Source organism: Vulpes vulpes, chromosome 1 (assembly GCF_048418805.1).
Source record: "Vulpes vulpes isolate BD-2025 chromosome 1, VulVul3, whole genome shotgun sequence".
NCBI classification, from domain to species: Eukaryota; Metazoa; Chordata; class Mammalia; order Carnivora; family Canidae; genus Vulpes; species Vulpes vulpes.
The window spans coordinates 114,540,827-114,566,943 of NC_132780.1; the positions used below are offsets into that span (position 1 = coordinate 114,540,827).

Genomic DNA, 26,117 nt, shown 5'->3' on the forward strand with positions numbered 1-26,117 from the left:
TGCCGTGAAATAGATATTTTCTCTTCTGAAAGGGCTTTTGGCTGATACACTCCCTGAGATTTGGGTTTGTTTTTTCTTTTTTTTTTTTAAGCATCTAGCAATTATTTACTAACAGCACTTTTTCTAGTCGCATTGCTCAAGCAGATTTTACATTTCTTTTTATTACTGTCTGTAGTCACTGAACATAAATAACGGCTTGTCTGGAAAATATTTCTTGGTCACCCTTTTTTACTATCAGAAATCTCTTTTTTTACCATTTAGTTTTACAAGACGTTAAATGTTTCCCTGCTATTTTGTTGTGTATTGATGTGTGTATGTGTATCTTTTTTCCTTTTATATATGAGCTGTTTTGTGTGTGGGGGGGGAGCTGTCTTTTAAGCCTAGAACAGTGATTGAATGGCTATTATATGGGTCATTTCTTTAAGGTTTCTGTGTACTCATCTTTAAACAAAGTTTAATACTCCAAGGGGGCCAAATATGTGCCACAAAATGGTATAAGTAGAATCTCCTTAACCTAGTGGCTCTTTACCTGGATACTGGGAAGCAGGGACCATAGAAGTTGCAATGAGGAAACTTTGCAAATGATGCTTTTTTCTATATTGATTGAAACTTCTGCTTTGAGGGCCAGCCCCATAAAGATGGGGGAAAACTGTCTCCCATCTGTGAGGAGGGGGTGTCACTTGAGTTTTAGTTTATTCCTCTGTTTTAGATGGAGCGCCCTGCTTTGGTAAGAAGTCAGGTTAAAGGAAGTGCTTTGAAAGTAGCACGTGAACTTTCTCTACTGATGTAAAATTTACTGCTAGATTTTTTATATTGAATATTTCTATATCATAATATTTTATATATTATATTTAATACATTATATACATCTAATATGCTATATAAAATGTATTTTATACTTTGCAAATTATATATATACACATATGTATACAAATACATAAATACATATGTGAACACACACATACATATATATATACATACACACACCACCCTGCAAAGATATCCCAAGTTCTTATATTTGAAAGAACTCATCAGACTCCACAGAGTATACTCACTTTTATTTAGAGGCAATGGATACAGTGCAGTAAGAAAAGGGGAACATAGACATTGGAGGTCCGAGAGAGAGAGAGCTCATGACTAAGCTCTACAGGGTTCTCCTCTGTTCATACAGACCACACCATCTCCATTGTCTCTTGCCTGAAAGATCTGTGTGGGGAATCTTGACTCTGGGGGAGCTCAAAGCAGAATTTTCCAGGATTTTTATGCCTTGCTGGCCATGTAATCAGCTGGGTTTATTTAATCTTTAGGCCATTTGGAAACCATCATTGAAGAAACTGACCCTAGGGATCACCAGAGTAATTCCAGACTTTAAACAGCACTTCATAAATCCCACTGCTGTAATCTTGGCCAAGAGTCAAAAATAAGACATCTTTATCTCCCCAGAGATAAAGATAAAGCATTTCCAAGCCTAGCTGTAAACCAACTCTATCCTCCATATAGACACCCCCACCTCCAAACCTCCTTCCTCCAATTAGAAAGCTAGGTGAGTCAGAAGGGGGAACATAAGGACACAGCCATGTCACTATCTTTGACCTCTAAGCTGACCCTTATATGGGCAATGGACTACAAATGTATTACTTATCTTTCCTCCTGCCAAGTGTCCCCAAGTTGGAGATAGTTTACTCAAAGTTTATGCTGTAGGATTAAAGCCATTCCCTAGTTTCAATTTTTTTTTAAGACTTTTATTTATTCATGAGAAACAGAGAGAGAGGCAGAGACATAGGCAGAGCAAGAAGCAGGCTCCATTCAGGAAACCTGATGTGGGACTCAATCCCGGGACTCCAGGATCACACCCTGGGCCGAAGGCAGGTGCCAAACCGCTGAGCCACCCAGGGATCACCCCTAGTTTCAATCTTGATGAAGTTTTCTTCTATATGCTCACTAATTTTTGTCCATTTTGGTTTATTTCAGGGAAAGGGTGTTTACAAATGAATTAATGCCACCATATTCCCGTGGATACGTAGACAACTTCTTAAATCTGGGAGAGGGAAGTTCCCAGAAGAAATGGTGCTTGCATTGTGAGTATCCAAAGACATGATCATGGTGACAATGGAGACAATATGAGGCACTTGCTCACATCATGTGGAGCTTGACAGGAAGAACAGTTTATAATTCTAGATTCCAAAAGACTGAAGGATTATCACCACTCATCTTTCCTTGTTCCCCTCTGTGCCCTTAACCTTCCCACCCCCCATGAGGACCCAATATTGATTATCCATACACAGCATTTTATAAATAACTGAGTGTATGACTGTTCTCTACTGGTCTGCGAGCTTCTGTGCAGGGATTTTTTTTTTTTTTCTGTTTTATACTCGTATTTTCTAGCAGACTACCCAGGAAATAGTATAAATACAATTAATGTTTGAATGATCATATAACTTGAGTCTAATCTACAAGCTAGTGTCTTGGATTAAGAACCAGAATGACCAGATGGTTCTTTGCATACAGCTATTGTGGATCAGGACTTGCCAAATTTGGGGGCCTCTGCCTACCCTGCCCTACTTTGACTCTCTAAGGAGTGTTTATCACAAGGAAATAAGCTAAAGATAGAAAAGAGGACTGAAGGAAACGAATGATGGTGAAGTCTACAGGAGGAATTAATTCTTTCTCTAACATTTTGGGAAGGGAAGCAAGCCTTGCTTCCAAAGATTGGCAGTCTTCCAGAAGTGGTTTGTTCCCTACCTCTCTGCTTCAAGGATTTCCTTTTGCACTTTTAGATTTCTTAGAAAGGGTGGTACCTATAGCCTACCGGTTGTAGCCTGAGCTGGAATGGATCATGGGAAAGTGGCCTGGAAAAGGGCCAAGTGAGAGGAAAAAGATTCTTATGGAGGAGGTAGAAAGCCAAAGAAAATTTTGCCCAGGGTCAGTTTTAGCTACTTAAAATCATCCCATTCCTTCACCCAACATCTTTGCCACATGTATCAACCGATAGACTGGAGGAGTGAAGGTCACTCTTTTGCTTTCTAGAAGGAAAGTGCTAATATTTAAGGTCTCTGCAGTCTGTTCAAGGATAGCCCAGTTTGTTCAACTTCGAGATATCAGAGAGGTAATGCATGTGGTCGCCACATTAGGAAATTGTGTCAGAGAACAAGCATATGCCTTGTTGGAGGGACTCCATCAATGTTCAGGATGCTCAGTCCTTGACAGCTTGAATGTCCTTGGAAGTTCCATTCTGGCTGTATGGAGATGATGAGGTTTCCTGTGTTTAGAGGTGATGAACCTGTTGGGTCCAGCTGCCCCAGTGCACCATGCTGGAAAGAGGTTACTCAATATATTGCCCTATTCCCATAAACATCTAAAAGTGGAATCTGAACTATGAAGTTTGGGTTCTCTAAGAATTTAACATTAGCTCTGCCATAGGAAACCTCTGAGTTTAGGATCCTGCTCCTAAAGGCCAAGAAAGATTCATAAATACCATGGAGTTAGATGATAACTTAGATATCTATTACTACTCTCTCATTTTGTAGATCAGGAACTGAGTCCCAAAAGTAAAGTGACTTGCTTCAGGTCACACAGATCAGTCTGTGGCAGAGTGAGGACCAACCATTTTCCCAAGTCTGGTGGCCATTTTATGACATTCTTGACTTCTGTGACAGCTGGCCCTTTGCCTCTCACTGCCCTAAACTTGTTTCTTAATAACATGTCCAAAACTAAGAAAAGTTTGGCATTGGGAGATTTGCACCAACTATGAGAGAACTGAAAAGAAATAGTTAGCATTTAACTGTGCTTCATTTTGTCATGAAGTTAAGAGTACTCATCAACCACACCCCACTATCTGCACACCCCAAACCATTGAGTACAGAGCAGCCAAGGAGAATGGAGGAAAGGAAAACAATCCTACAGGGAATGGGCAGTTAGTAGTGGCAGAAAAACAGAGATTCTTTTCAAGAGGTTTTTCTTTTTCTGGAATTTCCTTATGTTATTGAATACTGAGATCATCAATTAGGGGCCATAAAGCCATCATTCACCCTGGTCTTGAGTTGTTTTTTTATCACCAAGGTTCTACAAGTTGAGAAGGTATGTGAACTTCAATGTTAACTATACTCCAGAAAATGAGACCAGCTGGATTCTACCGATTCCACTTGTGTGGACTGCCTGCCTCTGTATCTGGGGAAGGATCTCTCTGCCGAATATTCACCTCAGAGCCCTGCGATTTCTCCAGCGAAAAACAATTCCTGGAAATTCACGAAAGTGAATTGTGACAATCAGCAACTTTGTCCTCCTCCTGGAGAGTCTTCCAGATTTCTCTCACTCTACTGGGTACTTTTTAATCTAAATATTTTAATTCCATAATAATTCTCAAAAACTTTATCTTCTTTGTTGCTGCTGTTTGGAAGGAAACACTTTCATTAAAAAAAAAAAAAAAAAAAAAAAAAACAGATTTCAAATGATCTGATCTGTACTCCCAGAAGACAGAGATTCAGGTGATCTAACTCTCTTATCCTCCCATTTACTGAAATGTACTTTGTGCTTTTCCAGATTATAGAAATCGAGGACATTTCCCAACAGTGTTTTCCTCTGCATGTGTCTCAGTCCCTTTGCTGAGCTGTGGCTTATTCTACAGCACCCAAATGATGATTCATGGCTTCTTGGCCATGAAAGGAAAGAGAGTTCAGACACATTGCTATTTCAGTGCCAGTGAAAAGTAATCTCAGATTATGAAAAAGTATTGTCTGTCTTTGGTTGCCGAAACTAGAACTTTGCTAATATTATTCTGTAAGTAAATTGTCTATGATTATCCAATTGGTTTCCTTGGGAGATGAAACTCCTTCATTATTGTATTTCCTGAAATTGAGACTATTTAGACCTCGTACTTAAAAATTGCCCCTATATAATTTCAGAAGCAATGGTAAATAAATCCATTTTTTATTGGCAATTTTAAGCTATGCATCACCTTGGCAAATATTTAAGAGCAAGTACATCATCCTGGTCCTCCTACCTGCACAGTTTGAGCAGCTGGTGTAGACTGTTCTAAAAAGAAAGAGGAAGAAAGCTCTTCATTCACCATGGGAGGGGAAGGGCGTGGAAGCATAATTTACATAGGAGAACTAAGTTTTAAAGTCACTTAAACTGGGGATCCCTGGGTGGCTCAGCGGTTTAGCGCCTGCCTTTGGCCTAGGGTGCGATCCTGGAGTCCCAGGATCAAGTCCCGTGTCAGGCTTCCGGCATGGAGCCTGCTTGTTCCTCTGCCTGTGTCTCTGCCTCTCTCTATTTCTATCATAAATAAATAAATAAATAAATAAATAAATAAATAAATAAATAAATAAATAAATCTTTAAAAAAAAAATAAAGTCACTTGAACTATATGGACTTCAGCTCCCTAATCAGGAAGAATGAATGGTCTTCATGGAGAATAAAGGGAAAAACAAGTGATTTCTCAAGTTTATTGAGCTACAAATTCCACTTTTACCATATAATTATGTATAACAAAGTCCAGATAATATAAGATGGATTGTGCAAATAGGCACAGATAAATTAATAGCTAATATTCAAAGGTGGCTTAAACGCAGTTATTAATATCTGTGCTCCTTAGAGTTAATAACCAATACCAAGATGATTTGGAGAATTAGTTATCAATAAGAAGGACAAAAAAATAAACATCCTCATTATAGATAGAGGCTGGCACCGTTAGGATGCTACATGCCTGGGAATCAGACTAACTACCTCAGGACAAGTTCACAGATATTAGTTGGTAACATTACTTGGTATTTATTTGTTGAAAAAAAGAAAAGTAGGAAAGAAGGAAGGGAAAGAGAAAGGGAAGGAGGGAGCATATTTAGTTTGAATTGCCATATCTAAAAAATAAATGCTCTTTTACAAAGATAAAGATTGTATTTTGCCCTCTAGCTACACTTCTATCCCTTATAACTTAGTAACACTTACCTCGGAAAACAAAAAGAACCCTTGGATGTAATCTCCTTCTTTGTAATTTTCTTATATAAGATGCCAGTATGGTAATAGGTCCATGAACAAGTAAGTATAGAGGGGTCAAGTGTGAGGGGGTTAAGGTTTTCCATGGCAGGAATTCCATGGCACCTGCTAAAACTCTTGGAAGTATCACCTCTGGCTGCAGTGCCAGACTTAGGTCTTCCTCTTCCTGGCCTCCTGATCTATCTCTGAAAAGACAATAAGATAAGAGAAACAGGGCAGGAAATGGCTATGATAGCAAAGCTGGGTTTGGTGCTTTTCCTGGCTTTGGTGGCCAATATCATTAGACTCCCATGGTATCAAGCTTTATGAAAGAAACTCACAATATAAAGCAGAGGCATCTCACTCATTTTTAGATTGACATTTCCAAAAGTGTTAAGAAGCTGTTTCCTCTGTTACATGTGTTCAGACATTTCCTGAAAACATCTGTGCTGTGATCTTTAATTTTCTTTAACAATCATGGTTTTACTTACCAATGAATACTTTTAAAAACTAAATGAGAGGTATTAATATTTTTACATAGGATTTTGTATTCCAAATAATGTCTATCATGTAAGAAGAAAATATCCATTCTGCACCAGATCCCCTCCAATAAGAGAAATGAACAATTCTTTTAAATACCTTTATGACTTAGGCTTCAATAACAACTCACGAGTAGGCAAAAGTTTGCTATTTATTTAATTTTGGAAGAACACGGAAAGAAAAAGGCAAGGAATGTAGACAGTGTGGAAAAACTTCTTTACGTAGCCGGCCACTTGTGGCTTTAACAGCTGCAGGAGAAATTGGCTGGGGCTAAGGTTACGTATTTCTGTTCAGTAAGGGTATCCATGGTGGTAACTCTCATGATGACGGTAGTCATCCTGGTAACCATCCTGGTATCCTTGGTGGTAGCTATGGTAACCGTAGCCTGCGTACTCGTCTTCTGGGCAGCGCATCCCCAGTGATTGCTGAATGGCCATTTCCTGTCTCCGGAGTTGCATCGAATCAATTAAGTCATACACAATCACCATGGACCACATTGGGGAAGGATACCAGGATTTGACATTTCCATCTTTTCCAACTAGAAGCATGGAGAAGTACTCTGGGCTCACTTGAAAATAGTTCCGGATGTCTTTCACCAAATGGGCTGGTATGTCTTCTCGCTCCACAACAGAACTCCCTAGAAAGGGTTAGTAAAGTTGTTGTTAGTGGATTGAAGAGTCAGCCCTCAAGCAAACATCAAAATGAGAACAAGTCACTCTGAGAATAGAGAGAGGAGGACCCATGAGTCTGTTCCCTTTGGTTCAAAATCCAATTAAAGAAGGTTGCTGAGTTTTTCCACTACAAATTAAATGTCCCACATGTTCTGCAACATTATTAGCGTCAAACGTTAGGTGACAGGATGTCTCTTCTATAGGGAATGTTATGAAATATAAAACCAGTCCTTTAATTCAGTTCTGGCAAGATCAACTTGTTTCAAGTTTGTCACAAACAAAGATTATATTGTTTATATTTCTAAGTTTAGTTCCAATTAGCTTAGCTACTTCTTTGCAAATACGGCTTTCCTTTTGATACTTTTTATTATAACAAAAAGCTTATTTCACTGTCAAGGGGTGAAATACCAATCATGAAGATGGGGATAAATGTATTTAAACTACTGTGGTCAGCAAAAAGAAGAAGAGGAAGGGGGAAGGTGCTGACACTTTCTGTGCCAGCGAGTTTATGCACATTATCTCTTGTGAACATCTCGATCTTGGAAGGAAGGACTGTTTGCTTTCTGAAAACTTGAGTCACTACTCATTTTCTTTCAGCTTCTCTGAGCCTTTCAGCATTTATCCTCATGTATTGAAAGGGAATCAGTAAGATATGACCCATGTGCTTCATAAAATTATTCTGGGAATTAAATGAAATGGTATAGATAAAAATTATCTATGTAAATTATAAAGTCCTATGCAGACAAAAAGCATTATTCTACTTAAGGAAATAGGTATTTTTACTGTCACTTATGAATGATTTTATATTAAAAACAATATTAGTGATTGTACTTTATTTCCTGCTTGTTTACACACACACACGCACACACACAAGGGGGGGTGGACTGAGTGAACTGTGTTCATCTTACAGGTAACACCCACTGCTTGCATGCAGTTTAATATAATTTAATTGAACTTAACCAGTAGTTCATACTATTTTAAAATAATAGCACTTTACCATTAATTGGGAACAGTTCTAACACTCCCCCAACTTCCTCTCCAACCCCTAAAAGCTTCAGAATGGTTATGTGGCGCAGACCTGAAAGAAAAAAGGAAGCCATAGAATCAGTAAGTCCTCTTTTACCTCCAGAGGCCGACATCTGACAGTTAGAAATCACTACATTAAAAAGATTATAGAACATAACCTGGTTAGGTAAAATAATCCATTTCTTTCCATAAAAAAGAGTAATTAAATACTTTTAAAACCTTGAAAAAGACCATTTGCAGATTTAGAATTAACAACAGGGTCAGATGTGAATTTTCTTTTGTTTGAAGATGGAAATAGAAGAATTTGCTCTTAAACTGTGGTTCTATTAAAGAAAACAAAACAAAATTGAAGCCATAGGAACATTAAAATATCTGGAATGATCTGAGCTGATTAGTGTGCTGAAAAAGAGTCATGCCTGAGGTTATAACAGCTTACACAGATAATTCAACTGTCTCTCAGAGAAAAGACAGCAGAACCCATCTACTGTGATGGCTATAGTTCTGGCTTTCTTGCACAAAAGTTTGTCAGCTTAAAGAGCAGGTTCTTACCACTTATTCAGAGGATTCAAAGGAGAAGCACTTAAGCAAGCACTGTGTGCTTCCCACCCTCAGCTAAAGTTTCAGGAAAGGAGAGAAGGTCATGCCTTGGTAGCTTGTTGGAATTCTTTTGAGGATGAATTGCACATGAAGGGATTCCGGAGAAAAAAATTGGGAGGATGAAGGAGCTGTCAGTTCATCATATCAAGACCTCATGGCATTAGACAAAATGCCAACCTAGTCAGGGTCATAACTTGGGACCAATAATACGAATATTGATGGTGCTTATTGTTCGGAGGAGAACTGAAAGTTGCCATGGCAGGGGCTGTCTTAAGGAGGAGCTAAAATCCAAGCAAAAGGCTATTCAAAAAAAAAAAAAAGAAAAGAAAAGAAAAAGTTTGTGGTCTTTGCTTTTTTCCCAGAGAAGTGAAGCATTCTGTTCTACATGTTGTTGAGTCATGTTTTCAAGAGGAAAGATCATGAATTTAATCATTCCTGGAAAATATGACTTGTTTACATTTCCTGTATATTACAAAAGGATTTGCTTGCACTAATGTGATTTGTGCTCTGTGTGCAGAGATGAAATGAAACACCACTTAATAACTGTTCCAAAGGTGTCTGTGGAAAATTAACAAGCCATGATTTTATTTACATTCTTATTGTGAAGGCCCATTAACTGCTCTAAGAATTTCTGCCTTTCCTAGCAACACTGATGGCTATAAATAATTTAAAATATACTTAAAGATACAAAAAATCTTATATGTTGATATACAGTCTTAAATGATTAACTTTTATTAACTTTAATAAAAAATTCATGAATTTTCTAGTTGTTCTTACTTTTATGAGCTTGTTTTCTGCCTGCTTTGGAGTTTCTATTTCACATCTTCAAACTGAAATGTATTTAAAATTTACAGATATTGGGTCATAGTAAGGACCCAGGCTCTGTTAATACTTTAAAAAACTTATAACCTCGTCTTTTTATCAATCAAGCACAGTTTTATCTCATAAATGATTCTTCTTCCTAACAGAAGTATCAAAATAATGCTGACTCCTCTGTATTCCAGTTGGGAATGGAATTCCACTTTTGAAATTGCCCTTACCTCCTTGGTTCACCATTGAATTTAGTAGTAAGTCCTATGTACTATGCGTTTTCCTTTTTGCGTGTCCATACTTATTTGAGAACCTGGGTAGCTCAGTTGGTTGAGTGTCTGTCTTCAGCTGGGGTCATAATCCGGGATCAGCTTCCTGCTCAGGGGTGAGTCTGCTTCTCACTCTGCTCATGCACTCGTGCTCTCTCTCTCTCTCTTTCTCTCTCATATGCTCTCTCTCCCAAATAAATAAATAATCTTCAAAGTGATACTTAAGGCCACTAATAATTTAGGTAAAGAAAATATTAGTCTTCAAAACACTGAGCCGTTCACTACAAGAAAATAAATAATAAACTATGTTTCTCTTTGACCTATTTGTCCTAAAAATAAGATTCTGTTTAACAGGTCTTGCTGTATTTGGAGCCCAATGATCAAAATCCTTTTTAAGGGAGTGGCAATATAGTATAGCGTGCTTCCATTAATATATTAATTCTCAAAGCCATTCCTGTTTTACCAATGACATTTAATCTACTGAGAAATACCTAGTGTTTGGACCTAAGTATTACCTAAGTAAATGATGATACCCGAGTTTTATGGTGTTGAGACAAATTTTTAAAAAAGCAAACAAACAATAAGGCATATAATACAGATCACTGAAAGTAAAGCAGTAGATATTTTCAAACATTTCGGTGAAGAACCCAAGAGGGGGGAATATTGAGAAAAAAACACAAAAAAAAGAAAAACAAAAAAACCCTCCAGTTCACTAAGGCTCCAGTCTAAAAGCAACTTTATACTCAATACAACTGAGTAAGTGTCTGGGAATCTCCAGTCTGGACTGAGGAATATTTGGATGATCTAAGCTTCTATGTTCCATTTTAGAGTTGACCAGGAAGAGAGCGGTATGGGAAAACAGTGATGACGAGGCTTCCCACTCACCAAAATTGCAGGCCTGGCCACTGAGGGCTGAGAGCTGCTGTGAATAGGCCCAGTCTTCATCATTAGGGGCAGAGATCACCAGCAACCGCCTCCTCCATCGGAACCTGGAACAAGCAGGAGGCCGTGATTACTGCTTCAAACAATAGAGGCTTAGTGTAAGAAGGCACAGTAACTTTGGCTGTCGGGTGTTCCTGTGCCCAGACTAAAAAACACTGGCCCTTAGAAATACCTCATAACTCCTCAAAACCATTAAATTGCATTTCCACATTTCTTGAGCTTTTCTGTTATAACTTCACGGTCTGCCTACTGTGGCATTTGCATGAAACATCAGGCATGAGTCTGGCCACCACGCCTGATGAAGTCACTTGGGGAGACACGAAGCTCTCAGATGCAACGAAGACTGGCCAAAATGGCAAGGTCTATTGTAGCCATAGAAATAGGAAAGAGGAAGGTAACTGAAGAAAACTCAAGTGCTAGTAGACTTTGCTAGGGCATGGAGAGGATTGAGAATTGAATGTATGGACAGGAAACAGAGTAGAAAAAGAAAACAGGTGAAATTTTAAGTGGGTGACAGTGACAGAGTGACAGTGATATGAAGAAGGAAAATGGGGAAGTGGTTCAAAGGGTCAAGGAGGATTCTTGGAAAAACAAAGCCCTGGGTATTTTTCTCCAGAGCCAGTGGTTCTTCCAGAGGCAAATGGAAGTTCTAAAATGTAGCCTACTGTCATTAGGAAAAACCAACATTATAGAGTCTTCTTGTGAAGTGGGATGGGACTAGCCCAGGAATTTAGCATATATGGTAAAATTGTTTCTGCTACAGCACTGTAGGGGAGTAGAAAGAGCTTTTGTCTTGTAACCTGAGTTCGTGTTTTGTCACTGCTAACTTCTTGGGCTCCTTGAGCATGTCACTAAATTCATCCAACTCGCAATTTTTCCTTATCTCTAGAACCAAAAAGAGCATCTACTTTAAAGAGATAATAACACTAAGAATTAAAATACACCCATCAGTGTAAGTCGTCCATGGGATAGCATGGATATAGATGGTGGCTTGTTCGGTGGGCTTCTAGATCTAGAACTTTGTCTATTAATAGACCTTGGACATTTGTCTATCATAATGCCATATGGTAAGTGACTCAATCCTTACATTTATGTATCATTTCATAGCTGAGTTTGTCTACACTGACAACATTAGAGGTCAATGAAGGTGCAGCCTTTTGTCTTCATTTTACAGATGGCAAAGGGGTGCTTAGAGAAGAGAGGTAATTGGCCTAACTAGTAAATCTAAGAGGTGGTACCAAAACAACAGGTTTCCCTGACTCCCAGGTCAATGGTTTCCCTGGTCTATCACCCTCAGAGATCCTGTGGCGTGGCTGACACAGTCAGGGTCCCTCGGGACATATGAAGGAGAGAGGGTATGCATCCAAGGGCTAACGGTATAGAGTTTTCTCCAATTCCACGTTCGATAGAGGTGGGGTTTTGCTTTCTGCGTTCTGCAGACAACTGTGGAGTGTTACTACACTCACTAAGCTGGAAGCCAGTTGATTTTATTCGTGACTTCTCTCCCTGTGCCCATTCTAGCCTCACAGTGAACACGAGAGTTTTCAAGCCCAAAGAAAATGGCCTCTTGAGGGAATAGTGGTTTGGGTGAATGAGAGTAAATGATAGTCTGATGAAATATAACCCCTGAATGGATGCCTGTAGCAAGGCTCACCAAGCACTGCTTGCTGTGACATTACATTTGCTTCCTCTGCTTGTCTCTCTTCAAAGGGAAAGAAAAACTAAAATCTCCACTGAGGATAGGGAGATGAATGTATTTGGCATGGAGGAGGGGAGAGCAGTGTCTGAGACCGTCTGAGATCTCCTGGGAAAGGGAACAGTGACTGCTGTTGGATCACAAACACGGTCTCCTGTGCCCTCCCTGCTTCCTTAGGAGGCATGCCAGCCCAGCACTGGCCCCCCAGCCAGCATCCAAACCAGGCCAGCCTTCCTGGCCTCACACAGAGCCGTAGGGTATCCTCGAAGGAGCTATTTCGGGTGAGGTATATTTTGACTTGTTTACCTGTGTGCACCACTGAACGCTGTCCTGATTGGACAGGGACAGGATCTGAGACTCCCCGTCGCAGACACAACCCGGCGAAAGTCGTTTCCCCTAAGTAATGATTCTTTCTCCCATGGACCTTCACATTAAAGTATAAGGCTCCAGCTCATGACACTGAAGGAAATCACTTCCATAGGATGTAACAAGACATGTCAATGCGGCCCAGATCCTTATTTCAGACCGTGTTCTCCTGTTACTTTAACTTATCAGTAAATAAAAATTCTATGAGCTGTGTGTGTGTTTGCTTCTCTCAACTGGCATTCCCAGATTAGTGTGCATTTGCCCACTCTTTGGGGCTTCTGTCTCAGAGGAACGTAATTATAGCCTGAACCAGATGAGTGTCACTACAGACCAGACTGGCTTCAGAGTCTGGTCAGCTGAAACCAGGCTGTATAGGCTCACCAACAACTCAGCAAATTTGAAGGAAAATTTCCATTTGGATACTTATTTATTTACAGAACTGCTATTTTAAAAAAAAATTTTTTTTCAGTTCTCTTTGCCTGGGTTTCAATCCTGATGTGTTTACTAAATCTCCTCCTACTTTTCCTTTCATGACAAAGTTCTCGAACTAGGAGCTGAATGACTGGTCCCAGTACTACTAATAGCCAGCATTCATTGCTTACTTACTTTGTACCAGGCTGTGCACCATCATTACCTTTAGTATTGAATTCACCTTTCACCAATCTTAGGAATAGATATACTTATTATCTGCATTTTGCAAATGAGAAAACTAAAACCCGGAGAAGTTAAATAATCAGCCCAAGGTCACACAGCTAATAAGTGGAGAAATCAGGAATCAAACTCAGGGTTGTCTTACTCATGCCTTTAGGTAATACGGGATTCCACTTTAACTTTTAAGGTCAATGATAATTACTAGCAAAGTAATTCCAAGAGTTGTGACGATAAATCATACAGAGCTATAAGACATCCAAATTATAATCATGTCCATTCTGAGCATCCACAACAAATACCTGTTCCTGAAATAGTACTGAATATTAAAGCCCATAAGGCTCTGATGTCAGAAGGAAAACACACTTACGTATCATAGTGCCCTATCCAGTACAAAAGACTTTAAATGAAAAATGTGCATACAAGTCTTAAAAATCAAAGATATGCCATTAGGATCAATAATCAACCAGAATGAGCGCTGCGAGCTTTGTGTGTGATTAACATTGAGATAATGTCAAGCCTTCTCTGTCAAGTTTTGAAACCCATGACATGGTAATTGTAAGAAGCCTGCCTGGGGATGGTAAGAAAAATCTCTTAGAATGTCTGTAGCTGCAGGTCTCAGGGCTGAAATCCTTGGCTATAAATAACAATGAACTGGGTGGTTAACTGTCTGCTGTCAAGGATGGGCAGCCTGAGTTTACGAGATTGGTTCTGCAGATATGCTTTAGTCCTGGAAGATTTAGAACTAAGAAGAAAAAGTTTTCAAAGAATCATAATGATAATATGTATTTCTAAGAAGGATCCTGGTCTTCATGATATAGATATAGATATAGATATAGATATAGATATAGATATAGATATAGATATAGATATAGATAGATGTATCATTTATGTTCTTGTGAAACTTAAGAAAATTTAGCTTAATAAAAAGGCAACCTTGGAACTTTATTATTTTTGTTTTTTGTTTTTTTTTGGAACTTTAAATTAGAATGTATAATTGAGTAATTGGCTTACATGTGTGGTTTTAAGTCGAGTGCAGTTATTGCGACATCTGAGAAAACTTCAGATTCACTGTATTTATGAGATCAATGGATCATTTAATAACTCAGCAAGGTTTTGTTCATTTTTTTGAACAATTCAAAAATATATATTAAACGTAAAATAGATGTTTGAAATAATAAGATTGTTCAATTATTGAGTTTGTAAGCAAGATCAAACCGTATTCAAAGCCCCTTAAAAGTGATAGCTTAAATGTGTTAGGTTATAAATAGAATAATAAAATTTAAAAGCCAACCTTAAAAATTTAAGAGAGAGCTATTGTCTTAAATCTATAACTTGGATATATATTTAACACTAATTGTGAAAATCAAAAGTGAACTGCTAGGAGCGGCTCAGTCCCTTAAGTGTCTACCTTTGGCTCAGGTCGCGACCTGGTGCTCCCTGCTCAGCAGGGAGTCTGCTTCTCCCTCTCCCACTGCTCTCCTCCCCCCTATTTTTTTTTTTAAGATTTTATTTATTTATTCATGAGAGAGAGAGAGAGAGAGAGGCAGAGATACAGGCAGAAGGAGAAGCAGGCTCTATGCAGGGAGCCTGATGTGGGACTGGATCCAGGGACTCCAGGATCACACCCTGGGCCGAAGGCAGGTGCTAAACTGGTGAGCCAGCCAGGGATCCCCTCCTCCCCCCTACTTGATGCTCGCTCTCTCTTTCTATTTCACACTCTTTCTCTCAAATAAATATTTTTTTTTTAAAAAAGTGAACTTCTAAAGAATCTTATCTGCCAAAAGGAAGGGAGAGAGGGAGGAAGGAGGGGAAGGTAAGTAAGTAAAAAAGAAACAAGGAAGGAAAGGAAGGGAGGGAGGAAGGGAGAGAAGAAAGGGAAGGAGGAGGGCGAGGGAGAGCCGGAGAAGAAAGGAAAAGGATGAAAAACACCTCAAGGGCAACAAGTTTTATCATCAATCTTCTAAGTCATTGAGCTTAGATCAGAAGTTGATTTTTCAGTGCCCCCAAGATTAGACAAAGAGCCACTGGCCCAGTGGTGTGTTAGAGCCCTTTCTCAGCCAAGAGAGTGGCCTGAAGGCTGAGATGAGACTCAAGTCTTTATAAAGGCATGTCCCTTCCATCTCCATTCCAGATGCTTCTGCTGCACTGAAAATCTGAATGAAGGAAGAACCTCAGGTTCCTTTCAGCTCTGAAATCCTGTGGTTTTAGGGATATCTCCCTTTGCTTCAAATTGTGGCCTTCTGGGTCCAAGACTAAAAATAATTCACATTATATTTTCAAAAGGAGTATTAGATAAGAATGTAGACTTTGGGACCCAGATTTTCCTGGGGCCACTGAGTCTTACAGTTGACACTAGTTCAGTGATAACAGAAAGTTAGTTACTTGATCTCCATTAGCCTCGCCTGTCCCATTTACAACACAACAGTAGTTACAGTTTTCAGATCCTAGGTTGTTGTAAAGATTAAACTCTGGAAGGAAAATGAGGTGCTTGGCTTAAAGGTGAGCATGCAAAAAATGATCCCTTGGGGTACCAGGATGGCTCAGCTAGGTGTCTGACTCTTGATTTTGGCTCAGATCGTGATCTGAGGGTCATGAGATGGAGCCCCCTATTTGGCTCCATGCTGGGCATGGAGCTGCTTAAGATTCTCTCTCTCCCTTTCCTTCTGCCCACTCCTACCTCCAAGCCCCCTGCCCTGCCCTCGTGTGCACTCTCTCTCTCTCAAAAAAAAAAAAAAAGTGATCTCAGCAACCCTGGGATGGGGTCAGCGCTACTTGCTAATATTCTCACTTATGGGTGAGATTTTTAGGGCAGGTTAATTGAGAAACAGAGAAATCAACATAGCTAGTAAATTGCAGACCCAAAACTTGGATGAACAAGTCCTATACCTGTTACATACACATCATGAGGTTCTCTTTTAAGAGACCCAAGCATCCTGAATCTAGAGGAATTCAAATGATCTATCTACTTACTACGCATAGAATTTCTTGATTCTCCAGCTCACATATGGAGACGATGCTTTATAGACACAAGTAAGGAAGTTTACAGCCTCCAAGTTAATGAGCCCCAAGTAAATGCTTGCTCTGTTTCTGAAGCCTCTTGGCCACACAGTACTGCTAGTGTCAGGGGTGAGAAGGGGAGATGTTATGCTGAGATCTCTCCATATTTATTTGTTGTGGGTGGAATTTCTGCAGCTTTGCACCTCTCAGGGCCCCAAAGGCCCTGTACAATTTTCATCCAACATCGGGGAAGGGACAGAGAAGGGAGAACACGGAGCAATTTTTTTAAAAAACAATCTTCTCTGTGTATTTACTGAAGTTTTCCTACAACAGTTTTCGATAAACCCTATTCCCCAGGGAATCAGGGAACTGGGTCAAGAGGATTTATCCTTTTGAAGTCCCAGAGGGCTTTTTGTTGTCTTCTGCAGAATTAGAAGGAAGCAGAAAATCACGCAGAGTGTTCCAAATCCTGCTTGGAACCAGAGGGGCCTAATAAATAAATATGTAAAATAAAAATGTTTTATATAGGGATCCCTGGGTAGCGCAGCGGTTTGGCACCTGCCTTTGGCCCAGGGCGCGATCCTGGAGACCTGGGATCGAATCCCTCATCGGGCTTCCGGTGCATGGAGCCTGCTTCTCCCTCTGCCTGTGTCTCTGCCTCTCTCTCTCTCCCTGTGTGACTATCATAAATAAATAAAAATTTTTTTAAAAAATGCTGTATACAAAGACCTCTAAATTCACTGACGGAATAAATGAACCCTCACAGGTCAGAATTCTTTATTCTGGGCCCAAAAGGAGCAGAAAAGAGAGTAAATATCTATCCAAAGCCACCAAATCAACATTCAAGCTTGGAGATGACCCCAAACTTGTGACCAAATCCTTTCAACAGGAAAAGACTAAGCCCAGTGGCCAGAGGGCTATGAAGCAGACAGACCTTACATCAGGGAAGGTCTGCACACAGATCTACTTTGTGTTTCCTTGGCCTCTTCTTTAGCTTACCCACAACACATTCCCACCTGCCTCCTCGGGGACTCCAAGGGTGGGGTACCTGGATAAGAAGTTCTCCAATGACTGCTTCTTGTCTTCCTTGCAAACAATGCCTTCCTTCTTCTGCTTTTCCATGTCTTTGATTCGGGACTGGAATGTATCGATCAAATCAAACACAGACTTCATCGAGATAGGTACCTCATAGTATTGCTGTTTAAGAAAGAATAGAAAGTATGTATATAATGCATTAGGGTATTTCTTCCCTCTGTTCAGAGGCTAAGAGGACCCAGGAGAATTCAGGAGAACAGGGAGGAAATAAGAACCTGGAGGGTTCATTGATTTATAAATTCTCATCTGCAAAAGTATCTCTGCTGAGGTTTTGAGGTTTAGAATCCATGAAACAACTGTCCCTTACCTTTTATGAGCATTTCTTAACTGCATATTTTTTTTTATTGGAAAGGGTCTGTGCCTTCCTCATCACACTATCTTAGGTTCGCTTCCCTCTCTCTGGGACTAAACTGTTTCTTTTCACTACACAACTGGGGAGAAGGTAAGAAATGCTATAACCAACACAGAAATGGAATAAGCTGTGAAAGTATCTGACCTCAACAATAAGGGTAATTTTCCACCAGAAGGGGTGCCTGGGTGGCTCAGTGGTTAAGCATCTGTGTTTGGCTCAGGTCACGATCCCAGGGTCCTGGGATCGAGTCCCGCATTGCGCTCCCTAAAGGAAGCCTGTTTCTCCCTTTGCCTATGTCTCTCTGCCTCTCTCTTTGTGTCTCTCATGAATAAATAAAATCTTAAAAAAATTTTTTTTTTCCACCAGAAGGGGAACTGTCCTGCGGTCATCAGGAATCTACGTAAACTCATGTAATTCTGTTTTATTGAGCAAGCGTCACTTAAAATTAGGTCATGTTTCTATATGTAGTCTCAGAAAAAAGTTGGAATCTAACTTAAAGATAATCCAATTCAGTTTCCTGGGTCATAGCCGTCTGGACTTACAACAGCAACCTAAGATGGGTTTGACAGCCGGCTGAGCACAGGCAGCGTAAACTAGAGAGAAGTCTGGACGTGGCTTGGAGCTATGCACCCAGTGGGAGTTCAGTAAACCAGAATGTGAAAGCTGGTAGAGACCTTCAGGCCCATCTAATCCAGCCCCTCACATTAGAGGTGAGGCAACACAAGTGAGGAAGGAGTTAATAAAAGGACCTCTCTTCAGATCCAGAAGAATACTGCAGGTTGGATCAGCTGTTGTTAGCCCGGGTGACCTTTTCCCTGACGATTTCTGGGTAAGCATGATATGCTAGTGGTGTACCAGAAGAGTTAAGACATCCAATCTGGAGCCCACCTGTATGGGTATGAAGTGCAATGCTAACTGGGTGAACTTGGGACTCTCTTTGTTCTTCTGTGAAATATAGATAATACTTGTTATTTATCTCAAAGGTTTGAGTCATGGATTGTAAAGGGTTGAGGTGAGTGCCTAGCATGAGGAAAGCACTTAATAAAGTTAGATATTTTGTTATTATTATGATAATTATTATTAGTGTTACTACACGGCACAGTTTTTTATGGTTCAGAACTTCTTTCCCTAAGCATGGGAGGAAAGTAGGTAGAAAACCCTACTGTCTTGTCCATGTTGGATCAGGAGATAAAACTTCCAGGGCCTTCCAAAAGAGTAGGTCTATGTTAAATCTGGCTTTCCTGAAGGAAGAAGCCAAATACTCTTCACCTTTTATCCCTTGGGCCTGGTACATCATAGCTATTCAACCGGTGTCTGATGACTGCATGGCACTGAATTTAGTCTGAGTCAAACAGTTGGGCCACAGGAGATCATCCAACCCAGCTCTTTCCATAGACTTCATTTCTAGGTACACATTCTGTGGGGCAACATGGAATATCGGACCCATTCCAAAGCCTTCCCACGTATAAAGTAATTTGTGTTTATTCATATATTTAATCAGTTCATTGACAAAAAACCCCCAGAGTTGCTATTCTAAGGAGTAGAAATGTATCATCTCAAACAGAAAACTTGTACCTTGACTCTCAGGTCCACATCTGTGAGCACCATGAAGAAGTCATTGTAGGTCATTCCATACTCTTTCCTCAGCTCACCAATGAGATGCTGGTCTACCAAATCCTCATCATCCACCACTCGCATGGGTTTTTCATTATCTTAAGGCAAATGAAATGTGAATAAATATGAGTGTGACAAGACAGAAATAAGTGGGAAGTGAATGTTTAATGAGTGAAGGCTCTGGGTCTCCATCCTGAGTGAATTAGAAGAGCTTTCATTAATTGCACACATTAACCAACATTCTGTTTAAACAAAAGTTTTACAAGTGAATAAGTAAATATAGAAATAAATGAATAAGTTAATTTTGAAAGTCCGTCTTTTACAGATGATCAAGCCCCATCTCTGCCTACCCTGGTGGTAGTGAATCAGAAGGAGCAAAGTGAGAGTGAAGGCAGCTGAGTCATCCCTGGAAGAAGACTGCCAATTTTACCCTGGGGATGAGTCATCACCCCACCTCAATAAGGAGTTTTTAAATTTATCTTAGTTCTAGTTATTTATTTAGTTGAGTCTAAAATCTGTATCTCTTCTTCACTTTTATTTTAGAATCACTTTGGGACTGAGTGAACTATGTCATTGCTATAGAGAAAAATAAACCTATGTTCAAACCTGGCCACAGGTTCGCTTTAGCTCCAAAAATGTAGGGCTCTTCATAATACAAATTTTGTAAGTGAATACAATTTCAAGCCAAATGTTACTAAACGGACAGAAGTTTTTAACTATTATGTATTTTTTAAAACCATGCCCTAAGAATAAATTATTACAATTTGAAATGTTCTTGAAGATGTCCCCAGGTTGATGGGAAGTATGAACATGGCAACTCTATGTCCCTGGAAATACTTTTAACATTTCTGAGATGAAAATGCTACTTTCTTTCCTGACAGGCCACAGTGTTTCCCTCAACCTTACTAAAATTTTCCTCTGCGAAATAATCCCCTGTATAACAAATGTGAAAAAATTAATATCAGCAAATAATTGATAGTAGATTTATTAGTGAAAAGAGTCTATCACTTACTATCAACATTGCTATTCAGTGAGTAATACCACAGTAGAAACAACCACAGTTTCACAGTTTTGTAGATACGGAGGTTACAGAGCTTGAGCATCATAGACCATTTTCCTTTTATTCATAAAAAGAGGATGATTACAATTTAACTATTCCGTTGGTTTATTTGACTAGGATCACTGAAAGTATACAAACAAGGAACTTGATTTCCCCCAAAGGAGATCAGAACTCGAGGAGGAAGAATCTGTATTCCTCCCCCAAACTGTGACAGCTCTTTGTGGAGGCGATTCAAAGGCATGGGAGCTGATAGATAGTTATGTGAGGACCAAGCACTGTCTGCAAAATGAAAAATGATATGCTTCATCCATATGAAGTTCATATAAAATATGAACTATTTTTATTGCCATTTTTTATATTTTTGCTGCCATTAATTAATTACAAAGTAATTTAAAAGAATTTCCAGATTCATGTTGGTTTTTGTTTAATATGTCTCATTGAGCAAAAAGAGCAAGTTGCTGAAGAAAATGGATAGTAGGCGTTATTCTTGGTTAAAACGATATCAAACAAAAGAAAACACATCTGCCTAGGAATAGACATTGGAAAATATCCAGAAGGACATAGAACTGGTAACAACGGCTGCCTCTAGGGAAAGGAAAAAGTGAGGTGGAAATTTTCACTGTTTATTCCACACATATTTAAAATTTCACAAGGAACATACTTTACAATTAATAATAATAATAATAATAATAATGTAAATCATTAAAAATTAATTTAAAATATTTATAGCAGCTAAATATCCTAACACTTTACAAACCAGATTTTATCTTGACCCTAGGGATTACTATTTTTAACCCCTAACATACAGTCATTTTTACTTTTGTTCATTCAACAAATATTTTGTTGCCAGTGCTTAGTCTATGCTGGGCCCTGGATTCAAAGATCAGTAACTTGGATAGAGTTGAAGTTTCTAATTAGAATCAAAATGAGACCATTATATCTACCTAACAGAGAAAGTTACAAAAACCACTGAATGGCTGAGATGGAAGGAAGCTGGAGATTGTAGTAGATTTCAAAGATGGCCCCAATTCATCACCCCTCTCTATACCTATACCCTTTGCTCAGTAACTGCAGCTCCTTGTCAAGGTGAATGAGGTAAACTGCCCTGCCTCTTGATTCTGAGCCCATCTCCACAACTTGCTTTGGCCAATGCTAGCTGATGTTGGCATGAGTGACACAGACAGAGGCTAGAATTGGGCCTGTGCATTTGGGATTGCTCTTGCCTCTATTTTGGCCATGAGAAAAACATCCATACCAGCCTTCTGAAGGAAAACTTACACCAAGTAACCCTGGCCTCAGCCTGGACAGGGCTACCCCATATCAGCCAACACCAGTTGACCCCTAAAGTGTTCAAGCCCAACTAAGATCAGCAGGACCATCCAGCCAACCAGTAGCTGACAGCAAATACATGGACCAGCCTTACCAAGACTCACCAAGCCTAGTCCAGATGAGCCGAACCCTACAGACCCGTGACAGACCGTTTAATAATTATATGCCACTGAAGTGTGCAAGTCTTCATTACAAAGCCTTATTAGGGCAAGAGAAGTGATACAGACATTATCTGGCACAACCCAGTCATGCTATTGAGAAACAATAATAAAGGAAACATATGAAACAGGAACTGAAGCAGACACTGTGGCTCGCCGTCCAGATTCTACCTTCAGAAGCAAGGTCACTGTGCGGGTTAGCAGCTGACTCCCTCTCTGAAAATCACTCTCCCTAGAAAAGAGCTGCCTTTCCCCCAAGTCACACTTTTACTAGGGGACAGCCCACATTCAATGGTTGATGAGGTAGGGAGGCCGTAGATCTAAAAGATGCCCCCGCCCCTTGTCTCCTAGTGAGCCACGCTGAAGGGTCGCTTGCATTACAATTAAAATTCCCTCTCTGTTCTCTGGTATCCTCACCTCTCACAAGCATTGTTCCTGAGAATACTTCCCAATTAACGTCACGCATGCAAATCTCAGGGTCTAGAGTCTTTTTCCCAAAGGATAAACCTATCATAGAGCCCACGAAGGAAGCAACTTGCTCAAGTTCACATTACTAGCTGGTAACAGAGTGAGGGTTAAGCCTCAGATTTAATATGACCTCGCTCTTCTCCAGTGTTCTCTCTAGTTTACCAAAATATGACCCATTCAAGGACAGAGAGGACTTAGGACCAAGATTTAAGCCAAACTTTGTTCTAACGGGGTATGTCAAGAAACCAATTTCATGGTCTGGTTTCACCTTTCAACTGAAATATTTTCTGAAACATTTTGCCCTGGCATTAAAAATAAAACATTTTACACCCCCAGATTATAGGATATTTACATCCCAAATGAACGTTTGTGTCGAGGAAGAGAATCTGCCCTACAAAAACAATGGAAGCACTGATCAACGGTGGCTCTAGGATGGGCACAACTCTACTGCAAGACAGCAGTTCCCCTCTGGTCCAATTCCGAGTGAGGTATGTGCTAGATCAACTCCCACCTCCGGCTGCCTACCCCTGTTCCAGGTTTCTGTTATGCTCTGCATTCTGTCTCAGTCAGGGCTGAGATAGGACCGGGTGAACACAAGGTGCTCCTCAGTCTGGAAATGCAGCATAAATCTGGCAGGTTCTTGTTACATTTATCCAAGTTTTGCCAAAGCTCTACTCCTCATTCGTAAGGCTTAGGAGCAAACATTCTTTTGGACACATCCTATAAACAGTCCACATGGTCTTGATACAGCAAACAGATTCACAGATCCAGACCCATCTGGTGGGATTTGGCTATTCCACACAGCTTGTCCCTGACCTAAAATGACTGAGGAGGGACAGAAGGGGGTGTGAACTCTGTTACATACTGGCAAGGACCTGTTCTGCAAGTGGGGGCATTAGCCAGGGGTTCCAACCTTGAAGGACCTCGATTCCAAAAGCCAGTGGCCAATTTCAGGTAATAGTAGGTTCGTGCGTGTATCTGTTCTTCCATGTCTGACTACAGACGGCAATGACACTGCAGAAAAATTCAGCTTCAGCCACAACTTAGTAATCATCAACTATGTGCCAGGCATTATGTTGGAAGCTTCCATCAGTGATGGCTTCTTCTCTGTGATATCCATGGTATATTTACCCCTCCCACCCTGTCCTACCTGACTTTTAGGCATTCCATCAGTGTCCCTGAACCATGTCTCCCACTGCTTCAGGAGTTTCTTACCTCCTCTAGCGATTTTTCAAAGCACAATCCACTGTCTACCTTCATGAAAATCACCTAGGACACTTGCTAAAATCACAATCCTTGGATCCAGACCAGGTAAGAGTTGCTAGTGGTGAGGCCCAGGAATCTACATTTCTTTTAAAGATTTATTTACTTATTTTAAGGAAAGAGAGAGAGAGAATGAGCAGGAGGTGCAGCAGGAGAAGGAAAATGTCAAGCAGATTCCACACTGAGCAAAGATCCTGACTCAGGGCTCAGTCTCACAAACCTGAGATCATGACGCTGAGCACACAACTCCAGTTGAAAATGAGAGTCGGAAGCTTAACAAACTGTGTCATCCAGGCATCCCAGGAATCTGCATTTTAGCAGGTTTTCTAGGTGACTGTTATGCTGTCTAAGAACAGAGAACAAGGACAGCATAAAATCCAAATCCTGGGCAGAGCAACCAAGGCCATTTCTGTCCTGGACTCAGTCCATCTTAGTTAGCTGATCCCTTAACTCTTCCAGATATTGTGCTCCAGCCTCTATTTTCAGTTTCTAGAAATATGCTTTCTCTTTCTGGAATGCTACCCCTACCCTTGTCCATATGGGAACTAACTACCTGTCAACCTGTCTTTATCTCATCTGGGCACTCACAACACTTTTACACACACACTTCTGCAATAATGCTTATCGCCTACATTTCCACCAGTTGTTTACACATCTATCTTCCCACCAGATATGAGCAATTCATCAATAGGGACAGGTGTCTGATCATCTTCTAAATCCCGTAGCCTGGCACACATAAACACTAGGTACAGATTTGGTAATCATAAATCTCTCCCCTAAGAAAGATGTCATGTACAAAAAAAATAAATAAATAAAAATAAAAATAAAAAGATAGTAGTGAAGGATAGAGTAAATAAGATGAGAAATTCTGGGTTTCTATAAAGAACCATCATCAAACCCTTACACTTTCTTTATCTGATGAGCCTACAACAACACAGCCAGTCTAAGTGTAATTTGAAAAAACTCATCATATAGATTTATTTTCTCAATTTGGGTTTTCACTTATGAAGTCTTATAATTGTATCAATCATGTTTTTTTATTTTCTATATATTATGATCTTTTGAGATCTTAAAAACCCTTTCTGACTGGAGAGAGACTGCTCTTCCCAAGACTACTCAATTCTTAGAGACAGCAAAAGGTCCAGCCGATAGTAGTTCTCTGAGATGTAAGCCATTCAACTGAATACCCTACCTCCTCAATCTGGCGCATGCACCCCAGGAAACAGTATTCCTCTGCTTTAATTATCCTCAGGTCAGGTACCAAGCAACTAGAGTCCACCCCTATAACCCAAAGCCTGCTGAAATCACTCAAACTAGCCAATCAGAAACTGTTTATCCTGTCCCCTCTTGTCTTTTTCTTGGAAACCCCAGTAAAGGCAGCGACCTAGGCTCTCCCCTCTGCTCTTCCTTCTGCTTTCTGACCCAACCTTGGCCTCTTGTGGCCCCGGGAGGCATGCTGCCATTTCCTGTCTGGGGCCCATGAGCAATATATTCTATTTTCCTGTGGCATTATGGTATTTTGGGTGTCATTCACTGTGATGCCCATTTACCACCATAACTTAATAAACCCTGTCCGGGGGTCACATACAACACAGATAAAATGTGTTTATATGGTATTTAAAATAGAACTATCCTATTCAAGAATTCAGCACAGGTCAAAGCTGTGGATAAATCTGAAAGCAAAGACTCCAGGAGAAGCTGAATTGCTTTGATCTGAAGAATATTTCTGGGATTGCTGAGGCGTCTGTAGTAGACTAATCTCAATTAGGATAACCCTGACCTCCAATGATGGGATTTACTTTCTTTTGATTGGAAACAGATCAATTTAAATGACTTCGTAGTTGATTCCCCTGCTCCTCTTTTACTATTTGAGTGGGTTGGTTGCCTGCCTACCAGCCCTTTGTGAGATGAGTGTCTGGATTAAATCTCTAGATGGGACTAGCCTGGCCATTCCTGATCACAAAGTAGCTGCTTTCACTTGATCTTAGAAAGAGCAACTTGACTCATCTATGAACAAAGTCTCCTGCCAGGTTCTTGTCTGTCCCACAGACTCACTCTACCAAAACTTAAAATTTTTTAAAAATGTATTTGAAAAATATATTTAGAAATCTTTAGTGACTTTACATGATTTACCAAATAAAGTTTGAATTCTCTGGCCTGGTATTTGAAATCCTCTAAAATCTGGTGCCAACCTCTTTTTCCCTCTGTTCTACACTTAACCTAGCTGCAAATCAGAACCACTT

General features: G+C 40.0%; 2 protein-coding genes across 6 annotated transcripts in view; one reads left to right on the forward strand and one right to left on the reverse strand.

The window, feature by feature from the left end:
• The window catches only part of SLC35A5 (solute carrier family 35 member A5), a 29,203-nt gene extending 24,766 nt beyond the window's left edge, over positions 1-4,437 (forward strand). For 3 of the 5 annotated variants that reach the window (XR_011994663.1, XR_011994665.1, XR_011994667.1), the window contains 2 exons: positions 1,972-2,078; positions 4,060-4,437. The gene's annotated coding sequence lies outside the window, so the exon portion shown is untranslated. Of the gene's footprint in view, positions 1-1,971; positions 2,322-4,059 lie in introns of those variants that run through there. The other 2 variants (XR_011994662.1, XR_011994664.1) reach the window with 1 other exon arrangement.
• Positions 4,438-6,643: 2,206 nt separating this feature from the next.
• CCDC80 (coiled-coil domain containing 80) overlaps positions 6,644-26,117 on the reverse strand; it is a 35,768-nt gene continuing 16,294 nt past the window's right edge. The window contains 5 exon segments of the mRNA XM_072723012.1: positions 6,644-7,147; positions 8,179-8,259; positions 10,769-10,872; positions 17,584-17,732; positions 19,558-19,694. Coding sequence (XP_072579113.1) covers positions 6,801-7,147; positions 8,179-8,259; positions 10,769-10,872; positions 17,584-17,732; positions 19,558-19,694 — 818 coding nt within the window. The 3' untranslated portion in view covers positions 6,644-6,800.